The sequence below is a fragment of the Tamandua tetradactyla genome, chromosome 11 (assembly GCF_023851605.1).
Source record: "Tamandua tetradactyla isolate mTamTet1 chromosome 11, mTamTet1.pri, whole genome shotgun sequence".
NCBI classification, from domain to species: Eukaryota; Metazoa; Chordata; class Mammalia; order Pilosa; family Myrmecophagidae; genus Tamandua; species Tamandua tetradactyla.
This window is the reverse complement of record NC_135337.1, coordinates 88,973,264-88,999,492: the sequence shown is the minus strand read 5'-3', so window position 1 is coordinate 88,999,492 and position 26,229 is coordinate 88,973,264. Positions and strand designations below refer to the sequence as shown.

The window sequence follows — 26,229 nt, the reverse complement described above, 5'->3', positions numbered from 1 at the left end:
TGACCACGACACCTGGCATTCCATAAGTATTTGTAGAATAAAACATTTAAGAACCAATAGTGGCACCTCCCAATTGTTAAGTAGATCCCAGGTTCCAGGCACAAGGCAAAACCCCTCCCACCCCCACACTAAGAGGAAGAAAGGCCCCAGACTTAGCAGGACGCCTCTCTCTGGTCACACGGCCTCCCTCCCCATGCTGTCCTACCCCAGGAAAAGAAGAAAGCCATCAAGGAGGAGGAGGAGCGGGACCAGGCACTGCAGGCCAAGGCAAGCCTGGCCATCCCACTGGTGCCCGAGACGGAGGACGACCGCAGGCTCGCCGCTCTGCTCAAGTTCCACACCCCGGACTGTGCGTGGGGGTCAGGGTGGGTGAGCCCAGGGAGGCTGATGGGGTAAGCAAAGGGGGTCCCTGGCTAGAGTCCCATCTCTGCTCACATACGCTTTCTTCACCTTCCCAGCTTATGAGGACAAGCAGAAACTCAAGCGGACAGAGATCATCAGCCGTTCCTGGTTCCCCTCAGCCCCTGGCCCCAGTGCCAGCACCAGCAGCAAAGCCAGCAGCGTCCTGAAGAAGTTGGCCCAGAACCGCAGACCCGCCCCCGCCAGCTCCCCCATCACTGTCGGGGACCTGGGCATCGTGCGGCGGCGCTCCAGGGAAGTCCTGGAGGGCCCCCAGCATACTGCTGACACCCCCAAATCTGGAGAAGCACAGGTGCCCGAGAGGACGGCCCAGGACAGGCCCCCATCTCCCCAAGACTGTTCTCAGGAGACAGCCAAGAGCCCCCAGACCAGCAGGTTGCAGGGCCAGGGGAGGACCACCCACAACAGGCCACTGACCCCGCCAGCCTCATCCCAGGAGACAGCTGACACCCAGGAGACCCCACACCCCCAACAACCCTCCAGCCTCAGCTCCTCCCTCGTAGCGGACTATTCTGACTCAGAGAGCGAGTGATTCTGGGACACACCCAGGAGGCCCCTCGCAGACCAGGCTGCTTCATTCGCTTGCCCAGCAGCCCTCGGAAACCTCAGATGCCACCATCCCCTCCCCAGACCTGCCTTCCCACCGCCACTGGAATTATTTGGTCCTGGTGAGGATGTTTGTGCCTTGTGGGACCCGTAGACATCACATTTAAATTAAAACCCTGCCTCTTTGTTCTTGCCTCAGGTTACTTGCCCAGCCCAGGGCTTGCCCCCATCTCTACCCAGATTTGCCTAGCAGGCCTCTCCTTCAGCAAAGGCTGATGCTGGGGCCACAGTTATGACCACAGACATAGTGTCCATCCAGTCACAGGGCAAGTGGTCCTAGCTGATGAGGGTTTCAAAGTAGTGGCACCAGTTGGTCTGGGAGCCTGTGGTCTGGCCTGGGATCAGGGCAAGCTTCCTGGAGGAGACACAAGTTGTATGAAGGGTGGAAAGGGAGTCCTGGAGGGTGGACAGGGGCTGTTCTCTGTCCTCAGGCCCCCAGTTACAGGACGGCTTGGGAAGGTTAGATGAAAAGGCCTCAGCAGAAACAATGGCCAGATTGGCCATCCACCAGGGGACACCTGTGGCCCCCGCCACTCCCCATAAACTATGAGAACAAAGATCATTTAACAACTATTGATAGTGATACAAAATACTGTGAGCAAAACAGACCCTGCCCTACCGGACCAAGGTTCTGCGAAATTCAGCCTTATATCATCTCTTCGGAGGTGGTGGCCCCGCCCACCCCCGCAGGCCCTTGCTCTCTATGGGAAGGGGTCAGTCTTTTGCAGACCCCAATTCGTAACTGATGCCTTGGAGTCCCCAGTAAGTGCCTCGATTGCCACCAAACCACCTCAAATATAAATCGCATGCTTTTCCCTGAGCGTTTTGACCTATTTAGGCGCTGCCACTGCTGTATGAGACGCCTCCGCTGGCTCTAGGCCCTCGGGTGCCCACTTGGGGTTTGGGGTCGACAACCTGGCCACCTGGTTCTGCTCAGCTGAACCCTAAACACAGGGCCTGGACCCCAGAGATGGAGCAGCTTTGTGGTTCCGGGAGGGCTGCTGCCTGTCCGGGTCAGGGCTCAGAGGACAGTATGGTGGATAGCGGCTCCGGGGAGCCAGGACCCCGGGCGGGTGCGCGCGCCTTTTCCCAGGAGAAGCCCCGCCCCTCCCCGCGCGCCTAGCAGACCTTCCGAGGAAATCTCGGCACAACTTCCGGGGGAAGTTCCGCCCTCGCAGCGCCGCACGTGTGGCGTGAGCCTCCTCGCAGCAAAAAAAGCCGCCTCCTTCCGGGGAAGCCCCTCTCCCAGGCCCACCTCCATCCGGGAGAAGCCCCGCCCCCTTGGGTTCACTTCACGTGCGCGCCGCGCCATCCCCTCCCCACGCGCGTGCCCGGTGCCCTCGCATCCCGAGCGCAGGTGCGCCGTCCCGGGGACCATGTCGCTGGAGGCGATCCGCTACTCGCGGGGCTCCCTGCAGATCCTCAACCAGCTCCTGCTGCCCCATCAGAGCCGCTATGAGGCGGTGAGCTCGGTGCGCCAGGCCTGGGAGGCCATCCGCGCCATGAAGGTGGGCCGCGCCGTAGGGCTGGGGGGACGCCGGGGTGGGTGCGCCCGCGCCTGACGCCCGCTGCCGTCCCTCCGCCAGGTGCGCGGCGCCCCGGCCATCGCCCTCGTGGGCTGCCTCAGCCTTGCTGTGGAGCTGCAGGGGGGCGCCGGGGGGCCTGGGCTTGCCGCGCTCGTGGCCTTCGTGCGCGACGCGCTAAGCTTCCTGGTCACCGCCCGGCCCACCGCGGTCAACATGGCCCGCGCCGCCCGCGACCTCGCTGCCACCGCGGTCCAGGAGGCCAAGCGGGAGGGCGCCACCGAGGATGAGGTCCGGGAGAGGTAGGGCGCCAGCGCGCTGACCTGTGCCAGACTCATTTTTACGCACAGCGAACCCGTTTTGCTCATGGGGAAACTGAGGCATGGAGTGCTAAAGTCTGAGGTCACACAGGCAGCCCGGTCCCGGGGTCCTTGCTCGCAACCCTAAATGTTCATTGTCAGCATCGGTCCTTCGACACTCTTTTCAGTACTACCTAGTCTCCCGAGTTACTGCTTTTTAAGAATTTTGTTTCCTGTTCTGGTCCCCTCCCTACTCTCTTCTCCCCCCACCCTTGCCACTCCACTTTGTTCTGCTCCAGTCACATCCTCCCGCTCTGTGTTCTCAATCCCACCATGCTCGCTCCTGCCCCAAGGCCTTTGCACTGGTCATTCTGCTAGGGAGGGAACCACAGAACTAAGCCTCTACCTTCAGATTTCTGCTCTGAGGACCTTCCTGAGCCCCCTGCATGATACACACCTCCTCTGCCCTCTGTCCCCTGACCCTGCCACCCTTTCTTTGTTGTCTGCTCATCATCTGCATCCCCACCACTACCCCAGTGTCCTCTCCACAGAGGCAGATTTTTGTCTTGTTCATTACAGTGCCTTCAGGACCTGGGACACAGGAGGTACTTGGGTGTGACAGGTTGGGAGCTCTGGCAGAAAGCTCTGGGCAAAGCAGCTTTGGGCAAGGCGGAGGAGCCAGCTGGGACCTGTAGACTGGTGACTGGTGCCGAAAGCCCCTTGTCTTTCCCAGGGTGATCCGCTGTGCTGAGCTCATGTTGGAGAAAGACCTCAGGGACAATCGGAGCATCGGGGACCTGGGAGCCCAACACCTCCTGCAGCGGGTGGCCCCCGGGGGTGGCAAGGTGACAGTGCTGACCCACTGTAACACCGGTGCACTGGCCACCGCTGGCTACGGCACAGCCCTGGGTGAGTAGATCTGCCAGGAGCCTTCTTGGGCCCTTCCCCCACCATAGTCAAACCAGTCAGGCCTTTTGAGGAGGCAAGAGGAAGACACCCAACCCAAATGATTCCCCACACAGAAAATGTGAACTTATTAGCTCTTGTGATGGAAAGGCTCAGGGAGTTAGCTTCAGGTGTGAGTGCATCCAGGAGCTCAAACAATAGCCTCAGGGTGCATCTACCCCCGTCCCTCTGTGCTCTCCTCCTCGTCCATGGGCATTTAATCTTCGGGCTCCATGGGGCAGCAAGGGGGCTGTCAGGGTTGAGAAGAGCCACCTAAAGCCAGCAGCGTTGTATCTGCGGGGCTCTGAGGAGGTCACCTGCCATCCCAATCATTCAATGGGTCTGGCCTAAAAGTGGGTGAGATATGGGCTCCAGGAGGACTGAGGGAAGAGTAGTCCCCCAAAGAAAACTGGAGGTAGCTGTTACCAGAAGAGGGCAGAATGGATCCTGTGGGTACAGGCAGCAGATTCTCCATGACCCTCAATTCCTCAGGAGATTTTCCTTCCATCTTGAATCCCAACCTCATCCCTGGGGACTGAGGCCTTCATAGCAAGACTCCTGCTGCCTTTCATTCATTCACTCAGCATTTAATAAGCACCTACTGTGTGCTCCAACACACATGTATGCATGAATTCACACAACAAACATTTAGTAAGCACTGTGTGATGCAGTAAACAATGAGCACCTATTGTGTGCCCCATCATACATACATGTATGCAGTCATTCAACAAACATGTAGTAAGTACCCACTGTGTGCATTTGGTAAACATTTAGTAAGCATCTGTGTGTCCCATCATGTATGCATGCATTCAGGCACCGAACATGTAGTAAGCACCCACTGTGTGCATTCAGTAAACAGTGAGTATCTACTGTGTGTCCTGTCACTCATGCATTTATGCATTCACCCAGCAAACATTTAGTAAGTACCTACTGTGTGCCTCATCACACATGCATGCATTCATTTATGCAGCAAACATTTAATAAGCACCCATTGTATGTCAGACACTATTTTAGACCCGAGGGTCCAGCAATGAACAAAGTAGACAAAAATTTCTATCCTCACAGAACTCCCAGTAAAGTAGGAGAAATATGGTAAGCAAGATAAATAAATCCATATGATCTATTGGGAGGTGCTAAGTGCTGAGGAGAGAGCTGGGAGGAGAGCCAAGGAATGGGGGAGGGGGTCACCGTCCGAGGTCCAGGGATTGAGAAGGACCTCGCCAAGAGCAGTGGGGAAGGAGAGAGTGAAGAGGCAGAGGGTGCCGGGGGGTCGAGTGTACCACACCAAGGGAACACCCTGAGCCTTTGGAGTCTGGAGCCCTGATCCCTGACCCCCAGGCCAGCCTACACATCTGCCCCCCCCCCCCAGCTCATCCCTGCCTCCTCTTGGGGTTGTCCCTCCAGGTGTGATCCGCTCGCTGCACCACCTGGGCCGTTTGGAGCAAGCCTTCTGCACAGAGACCCGGCCCTACAACCAGGGCTCCCGGCTGACGGCCTTCGAGCTGGTATACGAGCAGATCCCTGCCACCCTCATCGGCGACAGCATGGCTGCCGCCGCCATGGCCCACAGGGGCGTGTCAGGTCAGCAGATGTGGTGCAGGGTGCGGGCCGGGCCCTGGGTGTCCAGGGCCAAGATGCATCACCCTCCCACTCCCCACCCCACGTCTCTCCTTCCAGCCGTCGTCGTGGGAGCCGACCATGTGGTTGCCAACGGCGACACAGCCAACAAGGTGGGTACCTACCAGCTGGCCATCACCGCCAAGCATCACGGCATCCCCTTTTACGTGGCCGCCCCCAGCTCCTCCTGCAACCTCAGCCTGGAAACAGGACAGGACATCGTCATTGAGGAGAGACCGGGCCAGGAGCTGACCGACATCAATGGGGTCAGGATTGCAGCGCCCGGTAAGCCGTCAGCTTGCCGACCCACTCCACCCATCTTTGGGGGTGAGCTGCCTTTCAGGGCACGGGCAGCTCCTTCAAGCCATTGCTTGTAACGGGAGTACCTTGGAAGTCAGACTCCAAGGTCAGGATCAAAACAACCCAAATGTCCATCAGCAGATGAAGGGAGAAGCAAAATGTGCTCCAAGCAGACCCGGGATATCATTCTAGCCTAAAAAAGGAGGGAGGTTCTGATAACTGGCAACACGTGGGTGAAACAGGAGGTCGTTACGCTGCATGAAATAAGCAAGATGCAAAGGGTCAGACATTGTACGATTCCACTTACATGGACTATCTAGAATAAGAAGTTCATGAGACCTAGAGTAAGTGAGGTTACCAGGGGTAGGGGCAGGAAGATGAGGAGTTACTGCTTCCTGGGTGCAGAGTTTCTGTTTAGGGTGAAGAAAGAATCCTGACAATGGATGGTGGTGATGGTAGCACAGCGTTGTAAAAATTAACACCACTGAATCATACACCTAAAAATGGTAGCGTGGCGAATTTTATGTAACGTATATGTTTACACAGTTAAAAAAAAAATCAGAGTCACAACTTACGACCAACCCATGAGTTAGGAGACCTTGGGTTAATTGATTCACTCCCGTGCACGTTGGTTTTTTGTTTTGTTTTGTTTTGTTTGGCATGGGCAGGCAGCGGGAATCTAACCCAGGTCTCTGGCATGGCAGGCAAGAACTCTGCTGAGCCACCGTGGCCTGCCCAGACGTTGGGTTTTTTCACCTGAAGAAGAAATAATAACAAGAGTATCTGCCTAGCTGGCGGAGGCTGCTGCAAAGGGAAACTGAGACATTTCCCACCTTCCACATTTCCTGGCTTGGCATCTGTGAGCAAATGGCTGGAGTTTTCTGAGCCTCGGTGTTCCCATCTGTAAAATGGGGCTATCACTAGGCCCTGCCTCCTAAACCCATGGCCACTGAGTGACGTTTAAAAGAGTGGCTGCCCTTAGTTGGTGATTGTGCTTATGATCAGGATTATAATTTAAAACCTTTCATAGAAAAGACCAGTGGGGATTTTTTCATAGAAAAGATCCCCAGACACCAGAAATACCGTGAGGCCATCACCGTATAGGCAAAGCAAAAGTAAAACTATAAAGTTAAGCAGAAGGAGGTTCTAAACTTCTGTTGTTATCCACATTGATTACCTGCAGTCTTTACAAAATAGTGACACTTATCCTGGAATATATTTTCGTTCCCTTTTTTCTTTTGGGGGGGGAGGGGGGTGCCCCTGCTGTCCTGGAGTCATAGCTAGCATTGGTCTTTGTCCTTAAGATGCTCAGCTGTGTAAAGCAGACAGGACAAACATCCCCCAAGGGACAGCATGGTAACAAGGAGGACAGGCATAGGTCCCAAAACTCCACATCGGCCAGTGGCTGCAGGATTGCAGCCCCCAAAGAGACAGGTCTAACTTTTACAAGATGCTGAAATTTTTTTTACAGGAATTCTGTATGTTTTGAAAGCTGGCAGAGAATTCAGTTCTCTTTTTAAAAAAAAAAAAAAATGTGCACCAGAGGAAACACACATACGGGCCATGGGTTTGCAGCCGCTTGTATAAGGAGCTGTTGCGGACAGTCATTAAGTCATTCAGCAAACATTCTTGAGCCCCTGCTGCATGCCAGGTGCCCTGCTGGATTCTGGGAATACCTCCGTGAACAAGACACAAAAGTCCCTGGCGCTGGTGGAGCTGACAGTCTGGTGGGGGAAACAGACAATGAACATGATCAGGACATTCGAGTGTGTGTTAGAAGGGCATAAGGGCCAAGGAGAAATGAAATGAGGAAAGGGACAGGATTTGTCCATGCACGGGTGTTTGAGGTTTTTAGACAGGATGGCAGGAAAGGTCTCACTGAGAAGGTGGCGTCTGGGCAAAGACCTGAAGGAGGCGAGACTGAGTCATGTATATCCGGGGGAGAGCCTCCACATAGAGGGGAAAGTCAGTGTAAAGTCCTAGGGTACATTCCAGGAGGTCCTTAAAAAGATCCCTGTAGGGCGGGCCATGGTGGCTCAGCAGGCAGAGCTCTCGCCTGCCATGCCGGAGACCTGGGTTCAATTCCCGGTGCCTGCCCATGTGAAAAAAAAAAAGAGATCCCTGTGGCAGGCAGAGTGGGGAAGATGTCTCATACACAAGTCTGGGGACAATCCAGGAATGGAGGAAGTCTAAAACTTGTCAATGTAAAAATCCTGAGCCCCTGTGCATTTTTGATGTGGGGATCCCCAACTTCTCAGGGGTTCCCCACCCCAAGAACCACTGTGGTTCTCTCTTAGACAGATGACAATAGCTTGAGAACTTTTACAGAGCCAGATGACCAGAACAGAATGAGGGGCCAGGGGCATGGACGGACCACCCCTCCTCACCCTGCCTTCTCTCCTCCCCCCTCTCCCCTTCAGGAATTGGGGTGTGGAATCCTGCCTTTGACATCACCCCCCACGAACTCATCACAGGTGGCATCATCACAGAGCTGGGCGTCTTCGCCCCCGAGGAGCTCCGGGCAGCCTTAAACTCCACTGTCTCTCAAGGGGGGCACCTAGATGGACCCCCACAGTAACCAACCTGGCTCTCCCTACCTTGCCCCAACCCCCCTGTTTTATAATAAATTTATTGAACAGCCTGCCTGCAAACTGACCTTCTGCCCCCACCCACCCTTTTTCCCAGAGCAGGGAGAAAGCACAGGGCTTTAAATGGGCCATAAGATCTCAACTCCTGGAGTCAGGCCGCCAAGGTTCAAACCCCAACTCCGCTGCTTTTTGCTGTGTGATCTGGAGCCACTTCTCTTCACCTCTCTGGGCCTTGGTTTCCTCATTTACAAAACTGGAGATGATATTAGTACCTCCCTTTTAGTGGGGCTGTCAGGACGGATACAGATTTTAAAAGGGATGCCAGAAAGCTCAGTAATCAAGACAAATAATATATTTTTTTAACTTATTTATTAATTTAAAAAAATTAACAACAAACGAACTAAAACATTAACATATGATCATTCCATTCTACATATATAATCAGTAATTCACAATATCACCACATAGTTGCATATTTATCATTTCTTAGAACATTTGTATATTCAGGAAAAAAAAACAAAAAGAAATAAAACGAAAACAAAAAAAAAACATTATACATACCATACCCCTTACCCCTGGCTTTCATGGATAACTTAGCATTTCAAACTAAATTTATTTTAACATTTGTTCCCCCTATTATTTATTTTCATTCCATTTGTTTTACTCATCTGTTGATAAGGTAGATAAAAGGAGCATCAGACACAATGTTTTCACAATCACACAGTCACATTGTGAAAGCTATATCATTATACAATCATCAGGAAACATGGCCACTGGAACACAGCTCTACATTTTCAGGCAGTTCCCTCCAGCCTCTCCATTACATCTTGGTTAACAAGGTGATATCCATTTAATGCGTAAGAATAACCTCCAGGTAACCTCCTGACTCTGTTTGGAATCTCTCAGCCATTGACACTCTCATTTCACTCTTCCCCATTTTGGACGAGAAGGTTTTCTCAATCCCTTGATGCTGAGTCCCAGCTCATTCTGGGATTTCTGTCCCACGTTGCCAGGAAGGTCCACACCCCTGGGAGTCATGTCCCACGTAGAGAGGGGGAGGGCAGTGAGTTTGCTTGTTGTGTTGGCTGAGAGAGAGGCCACATCTGAGCAACAAAAGAGGTTCTCTGGGGGTGACTCTTAGGCCTAATTTTAAATAGACGACCTATCCTTTGTGGGGTCAAGTTTCATAGGAACAAACCCTAAGACTGGGGGTAGCTTTGGTTGTCCACACTGCTTGTGTATCAAGAACTCAACTTGGGGAAGTTGAATTTCTCCCCGTTCTCACCATTTCACAAAGGGGGCTTTGGAAATACTTTTCCACTCACTGATCAAATCACTCTGGGATTCATCAGGGCATCACTCTGGACAAACCAAAAAAATCTCATGTCCTACCTGAGATTCCAAGTACTTATGGTGTTCAATCAAGCTATCTACATAAGTTATATTAGGAAATGCTCTAGTCAAAATATAAATCTTGTACCAAATAAACATTTTTTGCTTTAGTCTCACACATAAGGTGAAATTTTAAAATATTAATTACCATCTATTTTCAGCACCCTGCAGTAATGACATTCCTTTGTTCTTCCTCATGCAAAAACATTTTTTTATCCTCAAATTTTATTGTGATATATTGACATATCATATATGTATACAGTGTCTCACAGTAGCATCCCCTCATTGTGCGATCATCATCACAATCAGTTATAGACCATTTTCATTGCTCCAGAAAGAAAAATGACACATAGATGTATAAAACAAAAAAACCAAATCATCCCATATCCCTTATCTCCTCTATTGTTGACCTCTAGTATTGGTGTGGTATGCCTGTCACTGTTGATGAAATAATTAGGTATTACTGTTAACTCTAGTTCATAGCTGACAAAGGTATTTTCCCCTTATATCACTTCTATTAATTCTTTATACAAGCATTATATATTTGTACTAATTCATACAAGAAATTGATTATATTTGTAGGGTTAATTGGTGACTTGCTATTTCTCTATCAGCCCCTTTCAACCAAATTCACCTACAGTAGAAGACTGTTACTTATAATCCCAATAAGAAGCTACCCTCACCTCTACATTTCCAAACATTTAAGTTCAACCTTGTTAAAAATTGTCTGTGTAATAAGTAATAGTCCCCCCTTTCTCTAACTTCTGACTATTTCTATGTACCCTATATTCTATGTCAAAAACATTTTTTAAATTTGTACATTTAGTCACTATGATTATACACTCTAGGCATTCCTAGATTACACCATCTCAATCTTTATCGTCTATCTTTCTTTGTGATTTCATTTATGCCCCAGCCCTCCTCCCTCTATCGTTCTCATATGCGGCTTCATTCAGTGTTTTAACATAACTGTATTACAGCTAGGTAATATTGTGCTGTCCATTTCTGAGTTTTTATATTCAGTCCTGTTGCACAATCTGTATCCCTTCAGCTCCAATTACCCAATATCTTACCCTATTTCTATCTCCTGATGGTCTCTGTTACCAATGAAATTCTCCAAGTTTATTCACTAATGTCAGTTCATATCAGTGAGACCATACAGTATTTGTCCTTTTGTTTTTGGCTAATGTCACTCAGCATAATGTCCTTAAGGTCCATTCATGTTGTTACATACTTCATAACTTTATTCTGTCTTACAGCTGCATAATATTCCGTCATGTGTATATATCACAGTTTGTTTAGCCACTCGTCTGTTGATGGACATTTTGGCTGTTTCCATCTCTTTGCAATTGTAAATAATGCCTCTATAAACATTGGTGCGCAAATGTCCGTTTGTGTCTTTGCCCTTATGTCCTTTGAGTAGATACCTAGCAATGGCATTGCCCGGTCATATGGCAATTCTATAATCAGCCTTTTGAGGAACAGCCAAACTGCCTTCCACAGCGGTTGCACCATTTGACATTCCCACCAACAGTGAATAAGTGTGCCTGTTTCTCCACATCCTCTCCAGCACTTGTCATTTTCTGTTTTGTTGATAATGGTCATTTTGGTGGGTGTGAGATGATATCTCATTGTGGTTTTGATTTGCATTTCTATGATAGCCAGGGAAGTTGAGCATCTCTTCATGTGACTTTTGGCCATTTGTATTTCCGCTTCTAAGAAGTGTCTGTTCAAGTCTTTTTCCCATTTTGTAATTGGATTGGCTGTCTTTTTTGTTGTTGAATTGAACATTCTCTTTATAAATTCTGGATACTAGATCTTTATCTGATATGTCGTTTCCAAATATTGTCTCCCATTGTGTAGGCTGTCTTTTTACTTTCTTGATGAAGTTATTTGATGCGCAAAAGTGTTTAATTTTGAGGAGTTCCCATTTATTTCTTTCTTCAGCGCTCTTGCTTTGGGTGTAAGGTCTATAAAACCACCTCCAAGTATGAGATTTATAAGATATTTCCCTACATTTTCTTCTGTTTTATGGTCTTAGACATAATGTTTAGGTCTCTGATCCATTTTGAGTTAATTTTTGTATAGGGTGTGAGATATGGGTCCTCTTTCATTCTTTTGCATATGGATATCCAGTTCTCTAGGCACCATTTATTGAAGAGACTGCTCTGTCCCAGGTGAGTTGGCTTGACTGCCTTAACAAAGATCAATTGTCCGTGGATGAGAGGGTCTATATCTGAACACTCTATTCGATTCCATTGGTCAATATATTTATCTTTATGCCAGTACCATGCTGTTTTGACCACTGTAGCTTCATAATATGCCTTAAAGTCAGGCAGCGTGAGACCTCTGACTTCATTTTTTTTCCTCAGGATACTTTTAGCTATTCGGGGCACCCTGCCCTTCCAGATAAATTTGCTTATTGGTTTTTCTATTTCTGAAAAGTAAGTTGTTGGGTTTTTGATTGGTATTGCATTGAATCTGTAAATCAATTTAGGTAGAATTGAAATCTTAACTATATTTAGTCTTCCAATCCATGAACACGGTATGCCCTTCCATCTATTTAGGTCTTCTGTGATTTCTTTTAACAATTTCTTGTAGTTTTCTTTGTATAGGTCTTTTGTCTCTTTAAATTTATTCCTAAATATTTTATTCTTTTGGTTGCAATGGTAAATGGAATTCGTTTCTTGATTTCCCCCTCAGATTGTTCATTACTAATGTATAGAAACACTACAGAATTTTGAATGTTGATCTTGTAACCTGCCACTTTGCTGTACTCGTTTATTAGCTCTAGTAGTTTTGCTGTGGATTTTTCAGGGTTTTCGACATATAGTGTCATATCATCTGCAAACAGTGATAGTTTTACTTCTTCCTTTCCAATTTTGATGCCTTGTATTTCTTTTTCTTGTCTAATTGCTCTGGCTAGAACTTCCAACACCATGTTGAATAACAGTGGTGATAGTGGACATCTTTGTCTTGTTCCTGATCTTAGGGGGAAAGTTTTCAGTTTTTCCCCATTGAGGATGATATTAGTTGTGGGTTTTTCATATATTCCCTTTATCATTTTAAGGAAGTTCCCTTGTATTCCTATCTTTTGAAGTGTTTTCAACAGGAAAGGATGTTGAACTTTGTCAAATGCCTTCTCTGCATCAATCGAGATGATCATGTGATTTTTCTGCTTTGATTTGTTGATATGGTGTATTACATTAATTGATTTTCTTATGTTGAACCATCCTTGCATACCTGGGATGAATCCTACTTGGTCATGATGTATAATTCTTTTAGTGTGTTGCTGGATTCAATTTGCTAGAATTTTGTTGAGAATTTTTGCATCTATATTCATTAGAGAGATTGGTCTGTAGTTTTATTTTTTTGTAATATCTTTGTCTGGCTTTGGTATGAGGGTGATGTTGGCTTCGTAGAATGAATGAGGTAGCTCTCCCTCCTCTTCCATTTTTTTGAAGAGTTTGAGCAGGATTGGTGCTAATTCTTTCTGGAATGTTTGGTAGAATTCACATATGAAGCCATCTGGTCCTGGACTTTTCTTTTTGGGGCGCTTCTTAATGACTGATTCAATTTCTTTACTTGTGACAAATAATATTTTAATGCAGTAATTTTGAAAATCAAAATTAATGGGAAAAATCCTGATAAACAAAATGTCATGATTATTTTAAGTAACAACAGGATGGAACCTTGCCCTTGCACAACTAGGCCTTACCTCACCCTTAATACTGGCCCTGGTTCCAATAAAACTTTATTTATAAAAGCAGGTAGCTGGCCCCCAGCCTATAGTTTACAGATTTGATTTTTGTTTTAATAGTAATGTTATTTTTAAATGGTTAAAATACTTATCCTTGACATGCAAAATTCACTTTTGTTCCTAGACACTTTCAATTAACAATTTGAAAATGCATATACGAAAACAATTCCATTTACAATAGCAACCAAAACACTAGGAATATATTTAACCAAGGATACAAAAGACTTGTGTACTGAAAACTACAAAACATTACTGAAACAAACTGAAGATCTAACTATGAGAAGACATGCCATGTTTGTGGATGGGAAGAGTTATATTGTTAAAATGTCAATCTACCCAAAGCAATATGCATAGTCAATGCGATCCCTATCAAAATTTCAATAGCCTATTTTGCAGACATGGAAAAACCAATCCTCAAGTTTGTGTGGAACTGCAAAGGGCCCTAAAAAGCAATTTTGAAAACGAACACTAGCATTCATGCTTCCCGATTTCAAATCATGCTGCAAAACTACAGTAATCAAAACTGTCATACTGACATAAAGATAGACAAAGAGATCAGTGGAACAGAATGGAAAGTCCAGAAAAAGATCCACATTTCTATGGCTTGATATTTAATAAGATATGCAATGGGAAGAGTCTTCAACAAATGGTGCTGGGAAAATGGGATATCTACATGCAAAAGAATAAAGTTACACACCTACCTCACCCCAAATACAAACATCAACTCAAAATGGATCACGGCTACCTAAAGAAAGGTGCTAAAACTGTAAAACCCTTAGAAGATAAGGGCAAATCTTTAAGACCTGAGATTATACAATAGATTCTTGAATATGATGTCAAAAGCACAAACAACAAAAGAAACCATTAAATTTGATTTCATCAAAATTAAGAACTTTTGAACATCAAAGGGAATCAGGAAAGTGAAAAGACAACCTACAGAATGGAAGAAAATTGTTGCAACCCATGTATTAAATAGATGCTTAATGTCCAGAATATATAAAGAACTTTTATAATGCAGCAAAAAGGCAAACAACCCAATTAAAAAGTGGGCAAAGAATTTGAATAGGCATTTCTCCAAAGAAGATATACAAATAGCCAATAAGCACATGAAAAAGCAGCGCAATATCATCAGCCAGTAGGGAAATGCACATCGAAATCACTTCATATCCACAAAGATAGCTATTTAAAAAAAAAAAACAGGAAATAAGTTTTGGGGAGGATGCAGAGAAATTGGAACTCTTTGCATTGTTGGTGGAAATGTGAAATGGTGCAGCCACTGTGGAAAAGGAATATGATGGTTCCTTAAAAAGCTAAATATAATATTACCATTTGACCCAGCAATCCCACTTCTAGATCTATACCCAAAGAAAATGAAAACGAGGTCACACACAGCTGTACACCAATGTTGATAGCAGCAGTATTCACAATAGCTAAAAGGTGGAAACAACCTGAGTGTCCGTCAACAAATGAATATCCTCCCTTCCCCACCCCCACCATGTGGGACTTGACTCCCAGGGGTAGCAAATCTCCCTGGCAACGTGGGACAGGACTCCCAGGATGAGCCAGGACCCAGCATCATGGGAGTGAGAAAGACTTCTTGACCAAAGGGAGAAGAGAGAAATGAGACCAAGTTTCAGTGGCTGAGAGATTTCAGAGTGAACAGGTTATCCTGGAGGTTATTCTGCATTATATAGATGTCCCTTTTTAGTTTATGGTGTATTGGAGTGGCTGGAGGGAAGAACCTGAAACTGTTGAACTGTGTGCCAGTAGCCTTAATTCTTGAAGACGACTGTATAACTGTACAGCTTTTACAATGTGACCCTGTGATTGTGAAAAACTTGCTGCTAATTTTATCCAGAGTACGAACAGAAGGGTAAAAAAATAAAGACAAAAAATAAATAAATAATGGGGGTGGGAATAAGGGGTTAAAAAAAAGGATAAATAAAATACAGTACATACACACAATGGAATTTTAATTAGACATAAGAAAGAATGAAGTTATGAGGCATGTTGCAACTTGGGAGAGCCTTGAAAACATTATGCTGAGTGAAGTAAGCAAGATGCATAAGGACAAAAATTGTATGACACCCAAGGGATAAGTAGAAATAGCAAATTAGCCGAGATAGAAAGCAAATTGGAAGTTATCAGGGGTTGGAGGAGGGTTGAAGGGTGAGTATGTGTTTATAAAAACTTTTTTAATTTACATCCAAAGTAAAAAAATTTAAAAAGTAAATATATATATATATTTATCTTGATTATTGGTTTTAGACAATCCCATAATTGACAAGAGTGCTAAATACACAATTACTATATACTCTCACCCTACTCTGGCAATAGACTGAATTATTATACATAAAGAGCATAAAACCGTTCGTGGCATATAAGCACCCAGCAAATGTTGCTGCTCATTTTACCTTAACACTCGAAATTGTTGCTCTTGACCAACCACGATTACGGGGAGCTTTCCCTTTAACTCCCCGCCACGCTGTATCCCGTGAGCACTTGCTCCCTCCTGCCCCCGTGTATCCCATCCTGCTCCGCGCCTCCGGTCGCGACGCGTTTCAGCCCCGCCACTTCCGGCGCACGCGCGGTCATGGCGCAGGGGCAGCGCAAGTTCCAGGCGCAGAAGCCCGCGAAGAGTAAAGCAGCGGCAGCGGCTTCGGAGCGGAGCCGCGGGCCGAAGAAGGGAGGTAAGGAGCGGGCCGGCGGCTGAGGGGAAAGGCGAGCCCACGGCTCCCAACCTAACGCGAGCGCATCTCTTCCCCAGGCCGTCTTATCGCCCCCAAGAAGGCACGCGTCGTACAGCAGCGGAAGCTCAAGAAGGTGACTTGGGGGCATGCAGGATTGGGGGCCCGGGGGCCACGGGGTTGGGGTCTGTGGCCTGGGTGCGCCTCTTGCAGCAGCGAAAGGCAAAAACGGTGAGCGGGGTCTCCGCGGTCTGCGAGGGGCAAGGCCTGAAGCGTTGGTCCAGGAATCCCGGTACCGACGACCTAGCCTCGTGAGCCTCGTCTCGCCTGTGCGGTGGGTACAGGGGCAGCACCTGTCAGTCCACGGGCTTGGTAGAAGCTAGGTCTGGCGCGCAACAAGTGTTTAGAATACATCAGCGCCTTTCGCTGTCCTTATTAGAACTTGAGAGGGGGGCGGCATGGGAAAGGAGTGGAAAACCCCACCTTTGCATGAAGCCAGGTGCGAATCCCAGCTAGTGTATTTTCTTTTCACCCTGAGCCCCTTACGTCTAACTGTGAAGTGGACATAGCCATAGCACTTTTCTCCCAGAGATGTAAGGATTTGATGTGATTGTGCGCCTATAAAATGTTTAGAGTAGCATAAGGCCATAATAAACCTTAGCTGCATGTTATTTTGGGGGATTGTCAGAGACACCTTTCACATACAGATGGGTGGGTTTGAACTTATTAAAAAATTCCAAAGGTGTTTGAAATTGTTTTTTTGGTGGAGGCACACCTGGGTTCAAATTGTCTCCAGAGTAACCAGCCCTGTGATCTTGATCAAGTTGTTTAGTCGCCCTGTAGACTTGGGTACCTGGCAGCCTGCTCACCTCCATCTGGGGCTCTCGTGGGCATGTCAAAATTAGCATATCCAAAATCCTTTTGTACAACAGGATCTTGCTACAGTTGCACTTCAGAGTAGCTGCATCTTCCAGACACTTGGGGGTCATTTTTTACTTCCCCTTTTATTCCACATCTTGCCCTGATCTCATTTGTTCTGCCTTTAGAATAAATCTTGGCTCCCACCTGGGCCAGTGCTGTTGCCTCCACTGTGGGCTCTGGGCTTCTGCACTTTTCCCCCTGTCCCAGTCTTTTTCCAACAGCAGCCACAGGGAAGGGCGCCTGAGAACTCCTGAGTCAGGGCACGTCCGTCCTCTGCCCAGAACCCGCCATGGTTCCCACCTAGCTTGGGGAAAAAGTCCTACATAACCTGCCCCATCACTGACGTGTCCTCATCTCCCCTCTAGTCACACCACTCCAGCTGCACGGGCCCCTAGGTGTCCCTTAAAGACAACAGACATGCTCCCACCTCAGAACTGGTGCTCTGGCTATTTGCTCTGCCTGATTTCTTCTCCTAGAGACCGACAAGGCTCCCTGTCTCAAATTTGAGGCAGGCCTCACAGGCCCTGCCCCGATGACTGCTCACACCCCTCCTCATCCTTTCCCTTGTTTTCTGTTTCTCTGCAGCCCTTAATCCCGCTTGGTGCAGTGTCATTACCACAGTGTTGTGTGTCCTGCTGCCTCTGCACCACAGTGTCTGAGTAGGGAGTGCAGGGCAGGGATTTTTCTGTGTCCTGTTCATGGTTGCATCCCCAGCGTGGGGTCAGCTACCCTTGTGGTCTTGGCTACTCACACTCATATATAGCCAGAGCATGGGGGCAGTTGGGAAGGTGATAAAGCTACCTGGAACTTAGACAGTCTGGTTCAACCAGTGCTTTTATTTCCTTGCTGTGTGTGCCTGCCCCTCTGCGCCCTAGTTCACCATCTAGTAAATGGAAACCCCATGAAACAGGAAGTAGGTTACATGCCCAGAGGCCACAGACTCCTTAGGACTCGAGCACACCAGAGTTTCATTTGTCCTTATCAACAAAGTTCGGAGACCTGGGGCAAGTGCTTCTCACAGCCTGTGCCTCAGTTTCTCCATCTGTAAAGTGGGGGTGAGCCTCGGTAACGAGAAGGGTCTGTGTAAGGCCACCGAGAATGTGGGGCAGAAATAGGACTTACAACTCGGGTCACCTTCCGCCCAGTGTGACTGCCCCATGGTTCCCCCTCCCCGCCAGGACCTGGAGGTCGGGATCCGGAAGAAGATCGAGCACGATGTGGTGATGAAAGCCAGCAGCGGTCTGCCCAGGAAGCTGGCGCTGCTGAAGGCCCCGGCCGCCAAGAAGAAGGGAGCAGCCTCCTCCAACAAGGCATCCTCTTAAAGGTGCAGCCCCCACCCTGGTGCTGGGTCTGTGCAGGTGACCACGTGGGCTGCCCTGTGCACAGAGGAACCCTGCTCCCATGGCTGGGTGGCACCCGGAACTGCAGAAGGGCCTGGTCCTGAGCAGGGGGCCTACAAATCTGGAGTGTGGCCGGCTTCCTGGGGGCTGGAAGCTGCAAGAGTGCTTTCACTGGGCTCTCATGTCCCCGCTGTCCTGCTCCACGCCCCATCTGCACGGGTTTAACCCAGGGCAATAAAAGTTGGCTTCGTTGGCCGTTCTACTGTGACATGGCCTGTACTTGCACTGGGGTTCCCCAGCGGTATCCACAAGAGAGTCACCCCTCTGCCTTTAGCAGCCCAGCCAGGGTACAAACAGCGGGGCCTCCTGTGCCTCCAGCCCAGGAGCCTCTCACCTCTGAGCTCGGGCCTGGCTTACCTGAATCCCTCCACCACTCAGTGCTGGGAACATGCCAGGAACAGACCAGACCTGGTGGGAGCCATGTTCTCATCACCAGGACAGGCGCTGACCCCGCCTTGGTCCTGGTGCTGAGTAAACCGGAATGCCTTTGCAGACTCCTGCTGCCTCCAGAGAGGGCAACTGTGACAAAAAATAATGATGGCAGTAGTGCATGGTGCTTCCTGTCTGTGTTCAGAGAGCTTTTATCTCTGTCTTTTTTTTTTTAAATTATTGTGCTGCCATATATATATATATATATATATAACTTTAAAATTTGCCATTTTAACCATTTTTAAGTAGACAATGCAAGGTGTGAATGCCATTTGTAGTGTAGTGCTTCCTTCACCACCATCCATTACCGAAAAGTTTTGATCACCCCAAATGGAACCTCTGCATCCATTAAGCAGTCACTCCCTACGCCCCTCTTCCGTGACCCCTGGTGTCCTCTAGTGTACTTCTCTTTAGGAATTTGCTTATTCTAGCTATTTCATATACTTTTCAGACTTCCTCCACAAAGCAGACCTTCCTTCCTTTTCACAGCTGAGTAGTATTCCATCAAGCAGGTGTGCCGCCCTGTACTCATCCACTCCTGTCAGCGGACACCTGGATTGTTCCACTTCAGGCATCCCAATGCTCTTCATTCCTGGGCCCCCAGGTTAGGGAGCATTCCATGGCCGGGCCATGAACCGCCAACTGTCCCCATCCATGCCCTCAGCTCCACCATGTTCCTCCCCCTCTCACCACACCAAGGAGTCTCTTCCGTTCCGTGAGGGCTCCCCAACCCCCTCAGCGTTGCTCACATCTGCTGGACGGCACCTGGAGGAGCCACAGAAGCCTTGGCTTCCCTTCCCTCATCCCTTTGTTGGAGGTGAGAGGAGGCTTGTCCGCGAGAACCCCATCCCCACAAGGGGCCCGGGCACTTGCAGCCCTGGGTGACCTGAGCTGTTCCCTGGGGGCAGAGGTAGATGGTAGTATCTGTGGGTACAGCCAGCTACACCCCACCACCACCACCAGGGCTGCTCAGCCTGGTGGTGCAGCTCCACTCCCCAGGTAGACATGTTAGGTCAGCAGCGGCTGCAGGCCAAATCCCACCCAAGGCATGATACCTGGTCCCATGGTGTTAAAAGTTTTTTTGAATTGCCGATGTAGGAAAAGCTAGGAATAACAGCTATGGAAACAGTTTTGTGACTCTTGAGTAAGTTAGACAGTTAAACCAATTGTCCATCAGCAGATGAACAGACATACAAAATGTGGTGTCTCCATGCAATGGGATATTGTTGAGTCAAAAAAAAAGGGATTAAGTTCTGCACCATGCTACAGCACAGTGAACCCCAAAACCATGCTGCTCAGTGCAAGAAGCCAGACATGCAAGGCCGCCTTTTGTCTGCTTCTGTTTATATGGAATATCCAGGACAGGCAAATCCAGAGAAACAGAAAGAAAATGGGTGGCTGCCCGGGCCGAGGGAGAAGTGGGGTGAGACTTACTACACACGGGGTCTCCTTTTGGGGAAGAATGTTCTGGAATTGGATGGAGGTGATCATTGGACAGCATTGTGAGTGTCCTAAATGCTGCTGGATTGTACCTTTTATTTTTATTGTATTTATTTTTGGGGGCGGGGTGCATGTTCTGGGAATCAAACCCAGGTCTCCTGCATGAAAGGCGAGTCTTCTACCACTGAGCCACCCGTGCACCCTGTACCTTTCAAAATCATGTGAATTTTAACCACATAAAACACAGAAGAGTGATTTCATGCCGGAAAAAAAAAAAGTCGTAGTTTACGTCTTAAAAACCCAGGCTCTAGTGGGAGCAGAGCCAGCTTTCCATGGAGACATTTGCCGATTTGAAAAATTTGTCTTTCCAAGAAGTCCCCCGTCCACCTCTGGAGACCTGGGCCTCCTGGGAGCTGCCCACCCCAGCAGCAGTCTCTCCCTTAAGCTAGCAGTGAGTGACTTCTGCCCTCTGAGACCCCGCCCTCGTTCAAACATTTACTGTGCACCTACTGCATGCCAGTCTCTGGGCTAGGTAGAACTGAGAACTGACGTTCTAGCCACAAGAAAACAAACGCACCGTGTACAAAGTGAGGAAGAAGAAAGCAGGTAGGGGAGTTGAAAGCATTGGTGAAACCCAATGATGTGAGCAGACATGGAAACTTAGAATAGGAGCTGCAGATTCCCAACACTCAGTCATCCCAGGCAGAGGGAACAGCGAATGCAAAGGCCCTGGGGTAGGACCCAGCCTGATGGGTTTGAAGGAAGGATCTTGTGAGCCAGCGGGGAGCAAGAGGTGAGGGCAGGGTATGGTGAGGATCTGGGCTTCTGAGGGGTAAGAGCAGGGCATGCCAGTGGCCCGATGTGGGGTTTAAGTCCCTCTGGTTTCTGTACAACCAGGCATCTACATTTAAAGGGCCAGCGCCAATCTCAGCTTTAAAGGAAGAACTTTAAAGGATTGTGGCGCCCAGTAGCGTACAGTAGGCGCTTAATAGCTGTCAGGTGCTGCTTTCCCAGTGGACTTTCGCTACCTCCTGATGCAAGAAATTGAGCTGTGGTGGGGTTAGGGTCCTTGACAGGAGAGCCTGGGGTGGGACAGAGGGCTGGCCTGGCTGGTCAGCACTGCGCTCCCAGGAGTGGAAAGCTGCCAGCAGATCCCGGCCCTGTGAACACGCGCCCCTGGTTTTCCTCCCGCCTCCCTGGTCGCCAGTCCTCAGTTCTACTTCAAAGCCCTCTTCCCCTGCCCCCCGAATGCCCTCCCTGGTCTGTGGACTCTGATGCCACCTCTGCAGAAAGCCCCCGGGCCCCCCTCTCCCTCTGTCTTCCTAACTGGGTCCCTTTGCTTCCCCAGCGCCGGGCCTTTGTTTTGCTCCCCGCTGCGTCTCCCAGCACTGAGAACAAAACTTGGCTGGAACAGCCAGTGGCTCAATGAACTTTTGTTGAATGAAGGAATAAATTGTTTCTTCTTTCCGCGAGCAAAAAAATGTGTGCTTCAATAGCATTCTGTGCAACACCTGCCTACGACACTTCCTTCCTGGTTATCTGATTCTCGCCCTCATTGTCTTTGAACTTTTAACAACTCTCTAAATTGTTAGGTATCCAATAGCAACGTGATAGCGAGGGCAAGTGGCAGGTCACTGATAGCGATGCAAAATCATTCCTTTCCATAGATGTGCAAATCTGTCCTGTCCAGGGAACCTGCAGCTCATACTGCTGCCCTCTCCTGTTCCTCCACCTGCAGAAAAGCCAATTTTCCCTTATTTGCACATTCACTTCAACATCTGCCAGCTAGGAAAGGACCATTATTTCCGGACTCTTCTAACTGCTTGTAACATCTGCCCTGGTGCCCCGTGGAGTTCAATAAAACGTTTAACACATGCTCATCTTGACATCTTTTAAGAGTCTCACGATTTCACCCACTTTTGAAATTTGCCCATCCGGCGCCTGGGGAGGGTGAGGGCTGGGAGCCTGCACCTCGCTTGGCCACCAGGAGGCGCTTCAAGCCCGCGGGCAAGTCGCGGGGGGCCAGGCCAGGAAGGAGAAAAGGCTCTAGGGCAGGACAGGCATGGGGTCTGGGGGCCGGGATGTCATCTCACCCGTTTCTCTTCTCCCAAGGTGACTTTCCCTCTTCCATCTGCCTACAAGCCCCCATGCACGTGATAGCCAAGAGCCCCAGCCTTTGGGAAACCCAGGTTCTGCCACTCTGTGCCTCAGTTTCCCCCACCTGTTAAATGGGAATCCTAATACGCCCTGCCCCTAACATGCAGAGTTCAGGAGGCTGGAGAGACCCACTGGTGTGATTTTCAAGCCGCCCTTGTAGATTGGGATGCTGGGGACAGACTCAGAGCGGGCCCTGGACCTCACCCCTCTCCATCCATCCACTCTTGCTTCTCTCCCGGGGCCGGGGGAGTCCCTTGAACTTGGCTTTTTGGACAAAACTGTTCTTGCCTCAACCTTTCTTTCTCCTGCCTCTCTCTTCTCCCTCTGCCTGGAATGCTCCCTTTTCCTGGCAGGGCCCTGAGACTTCACCTGTGAACTCGTGCTGCACAAAGGAAGACAAGAAATGTAAGAAGAGTCATGCCAGCCAGGCAGGCGGGCCAAAGGGGCGCGTCCTCATCCTTGAGCAGGGAGCAAGACGGACCAGACCGGGCCGCGTTCCTGCCTGAGTCCAGGGTGGGTGGCGGGGCCAAAGAGCTGGGGGGCCAAGCCCCCTCCCTCATCTGAGCATGCAGGCTCTCCCCTTTACCCGAGGGTCACAGGGACACGTGGGTTTGGGGTCAGGGCTGCAAATACCCAGACGGTGAGCTCACGGCCGGTGGCAGAACAAAACATGGCTTCTACTTCCTTGAAGCCTGAGCTTCACGCTCAGACCATGGGACTGGCTGGAACCCACCATCAACAGCAGACACACACACACACACACCTCATTTCTTAAAAGTCTCACATTGAAGAGAGCCGGCTGGTAATCTGCCTAGAGACTGTATTCTGGGGCTACTTCCACCTCCCAGGGGCCTATCTGACGGTGGCCACTCTTTCAGGATTGCTGTGTGGCCTTAGGCACCTTGCCCACCCTCTCTGGACCTCAGTTCCCTCACCTGTCAAATTAAGGGACCGAGTCGAATGTTCATATTTCACAAACTCTATGCACTGATCCCCAGAAAATAGTTGCCATATCAGGTAGCACCCATGCTACCAATTCTTCCTATTTCTCTTTGAATCAACGTCTCTTTTTATAGAGTAATACCCTCGACAAGTAGAAAACCTGCGTCACCTGCCATTCATAAACAATCACAATAAATATAAATCCCAGGACCGCTGGACGTAGTTAATAAACCCTGCCTAGGCACTGATGTCTGCAAAGGCGCTGCTTGCTCATCTGAGAAGGAATTTTAGCAGGGTCAGTCAAGTCAGTGCTTGACAGAGGAACCGGGAGCCTGGGGCTCATGCCAGGGGAGGGGCCGGCCCACCAGACTTTGAATGCTGGCCCTACCCTGCCCTACTGCAGACCTCGGGTGGGTCACCTGACGTCCCCCTGCCTCAGCTTCCTCATCTGTAAAATGGGGAAGACAATATTAGAACCTATTGCTTGGGAGAGAATAAAATGAAACATCCTTCTCCCCCGGCCATGGTTCTGAGCTACCCCTTGCCCCTTTATCTGTTACTCCCAAAGTAGACCAACTGGCCTGGAGCAGCTTCTCCGACTCAATATCCCCCTGAAGGCAGGGGCCCTGAGATGTGAGCTTAGCGGACACATTTGGGTATCAGATGCCGAACAGAAACATTAGAAAAGCTGGTCCCCGGACCCTGTCCGGCAGGGAGGGGCAAGAGGTGCTGCGCCCGAGTTACTCCTTCCCCACTGGTGCATCTTTTCCCCGAATCCTTTGCGAGAAAGGGTCACTTCAGTCATTCCAGGGTCCAGAGAAGACACACCTGGCTTCCAGCATCTGTGCCTTCACTGGTGGGGACTTTCCCCTTGATAATATACCTGAAAATCTAGAGCAATACATAGGCTTTCGGTACACTGCCATCATCGTCCTTTCTGTTGTTGTCATTTTTATGCCAAGCTGTGTTTTCTCGAGGCCAGCGCTGTCCAGCAGAAATATCACTCGAATCACATCTGTCATTTTAAATGTCTTCCGGCCACATTCAATAAGATGAAAGGAGGCAGAGGGAGTTCATTTGAATAATGTCTTTTATTTCCACCAAATGGTTCCAAAATCTTCTCATTTCAACGTGTACTCAATATAAACCATTCTTAATGAGATCGTTTCCAGTTCTTTGTTTGCCTGCTAAGTCTTTCCCATTGACAGACCACCCGACTTCGGGCCAGGCCCCACTTCAAGGGTTCAGAAGCCCTTGTGGCCACGTCATTCCTGGACAGCGCTGGACAGTAAAGGTCCCAAGGGGACTTTACTGAATGGTGGGGGTTGGGGACTTGCCAGAAAATACTGCCGTGAGACTGGAAGTTCCTGGAAGGAAAAACCCAGAAGAAAGCCAGGGTTGTCACTGGAGGGAGGGACGGGGGTGAAGGGGGACATTGAGGCCACTTAAAAAGCTGGCTTTTCCCCCCTGCTCTGTAAATCATGTCAACCCAATGGGGCCAAAGGGCGAGTTGCTTCACTGAACAAGGTACGGATTGAGCGCCTACTGTATCCTGAGCGCTCTTCTAGGTGCTGGCGGCACAGCAGTGCCCCAGGTTGACAAAACCCCTGTCCCCTGAGGCGCCTGGAACCATCGCCCAGTCCATCAACGTTGGGGGAAGAGAAAGAAACGCGGTGAGGGGGAGAGGAATGGGGAGAGGCAGGGTTGGTTCCCCGAGGGAACGGGAGACCAGTGAAGGGGGGAAGCCATGGCAGGCAGCCAGGCCAGAGACTAGTCGGGAGAAGCTGCCGCCCAGAAAAAATCAGCGCAAGCTGTCGGATTCGACGTGTGTGAGGTTGTACCTAATGAAGTTGCCATTTTTATAGGTCAACAGTGGCTGAAAATCGGCAATTTCATATGATTAAACCTAATAGGGAATAGGAAGGACGGTGAGATCCCCGCTTGGGGTGCAGGGGCGGTGGTCCGTGAACCCTTCACTGGGCTCTAATTCTGGAGTAGGGGTTTCCCTCCCCAACGCGATCCTCAAAGGCGCCCTTGACCTCACTCCCCCCTAAAAAAAGCATCCGGATGACCCAGCGCCCAGAGAGGCAGAACGAGCGCCTGGGGACACACAGCCCTGCGGAAGGGGGCCGCCTCCCGCCGTCCCGTCTCGCTCCCCCGGCCGGGCCGTGTGGATTTCCCTCGCGGCGCCCGGAAGCGACCCTCGGTCAACAAAGCCGCGTGTGGGCGCAGCCCCCGCCGCTCGGGGCAGGCTGTCCAGCCCGAGGGGGCGGGGGAGGAATGTTGTGAATGAACCCAGAGCCCGCCCCGAAACTCCGCCGAGGGCCGGAGCCACGAGGGGGGAGAGGGGAGTCCTCCCGTTCTGATTGGCCGCCAGCGCCCCGTGATGGACAACGCCGCTCGCTGCGCGCTTCGATTGGGCGAGCCCGATAAGACGGGCAGCGCGGGGGGCGAACGAAAAGCGGCAGCTCCGAGTCGGGGCCGGCAAGAGCCGCCAATGGCGGAGGAGGGCCGTGGAGGCTGCCGGGGGGGCCAATGGGGACGGGCGGCGGGGGCGGGACGACGGCGGAGGATAAAGCGGCGGCAGAGGCAGCTTCATTGTTGTGAAGAGTCTTAAAGGGGCCGCATCGCCCGGCTGGCCCGGCGCGGGGCGGGCGTGGGGGCGGTGGGGGTCCCGGGCGGCGGAGCACCGAGCACCGACCGAGGACGGGCGGGGGGCGGAGGGCGTGGGAGCCGGCGCCGCGGAGCGGGCAGCGCACCGAGTCCCCCCCGGCGGATCCCGCCCCGGCCCCGGCCCGGTCGG

At 49.9% G+C, this 26,229-nt stretch overlaps 3 protein-coding genes across 13 annotated transcripts in view; all 3 read left to right on the top strand.

Annotated features, from left to right (window-relative positions):
- YJU2B (YJU2 splicing factor homolog B) overlaps positions 1–1,153 on the top strand; it is a 51,434-nt gene extending 50,281 nt beyond the window's left edge. For all 10 annotated transcript variants that reach the window (XM_077121648.1, XM_077121645.1, XM_077121640.1 and 7 more), the window contains 2 exons: positions 211–349; positions 459–1,153. In XM_077121648.1, coding sequence (XP_076977763.1) covers positions 211–349; positions 459–952 — 633 coding nt within the window. In that variant the 3' untranslated portion in view covers positions 953–1,153. The remainder of the gene's footprint in view (positions 1–210; positions 350–458) is intronic.
- A 1,065-nt stretch (positions 1,154–2,218) lies between these two features.
- Positions 2,219–8,351, top strand: MRI1 (methylthioribose-1-phosphate isomerase 1). 2 transcript variants are annotated; one of them, XM_077121636.1, is made up of 6 exons: positions 2,219–2,489; positions 2,613–2,851; positions 3,582–3,757; positions 5,198–5,374; positions 5,471–5,695; positions 8,131–8,351. In XM_077121636.1, exons 1-6 carry the CDS (start codon positions 2,403–2,405, stop codon positions 8,286–8,288), a joined length of 1,062 nt encoding a protein of 353 aa, XP_076977751.1. In that variant the 5' UTR covers positions 2,219–2,402; the 3' UTR covers positions 8,289–8,351. The 2 variants fall into 2 exon arrangements, with proteins under 2 accessions (XP_076977751.1, XP_076977750.1); XM_077121635.1 differs by having other exon boundaries at positions 2,219–2,534.
- Positions 8,352–16,005: 7,654 nt separating this feature from the next.
- C11H19orf53 (chromosome 11 C19orf53 homolog) lies at positions 16,006–18,666 on the top strand. The gene is made up of 3 exons (XM_077121634.1): positions 16,006–16,140; positions 16,218–16,273; positions 18,237–18,666. Exons 1-3 carry the CDS (start codon positions 16,044–16,046, stop codon positions 18,378–18,380), a joined length of 297 nt encoding a protein of 98 aa, XP_076977749.1. The 5' UTR covers positions 16,006–16,043; the 3' UTR covers positions 18,381–18,666.
- The last annotated feature ends 7,563 nt before the right edge of the window (positions 18,667–26,229 follow it).

What these genes read in the sequence shown, in the direction of transcription:
- MRI1 (XM_077121635.1), top strand. Translation starts at nt 2,403, where the DNA reads ATGTCGCTGGAGGCGATCCGCTACTCGCGGGGCTCCCTGCAGATCCTC. An exon ending in AGGCCATCCGCGCCATGAAG is followed by an intron (nt 2,535 to 2,612) that starts GTGGGCCGCGCC and finishes TCCCTCCGCCAG; the next exon opens with GTGCGCGGCGCCCCGGCCAT. An exon ending in GGTCAGGATTGCAGCGCCCG is followed by an intron (nt 5,696 to 8,130) that starts GTAAGCCGTCAG and finishes TCTCCCCTTCAG; the next exon opens with GAATTGGGGTGTGGAATCCT.
- C11H19orf53 (XM_077121634.1), top strand. Translation starts at nt 16,044, where the DNA reads ATGGCGCAGGGGCAGCGCAAGTTCCAGGCGCAGAAGCCCGCGAAGAGT. An exon ending in CCGCGGGCCGAAGAAGGGAG is followed by an intron (nt 16,141 to 16,217) that starts GTAAGGAGCGGG and finishes TCTCTTCCCCAG; the next exon opens with GCCGTCTTATCGCCCCCAAG. An exon ending in AGCAGCGGAAGCTCAAGAAG is followed by an intron (nt 16,274 to 18,236) that starts GTGACTTGGGGG and finishes CCTCCCCGCCAG; the next exon opens with GACCTGGAGGTCGGGATCCG.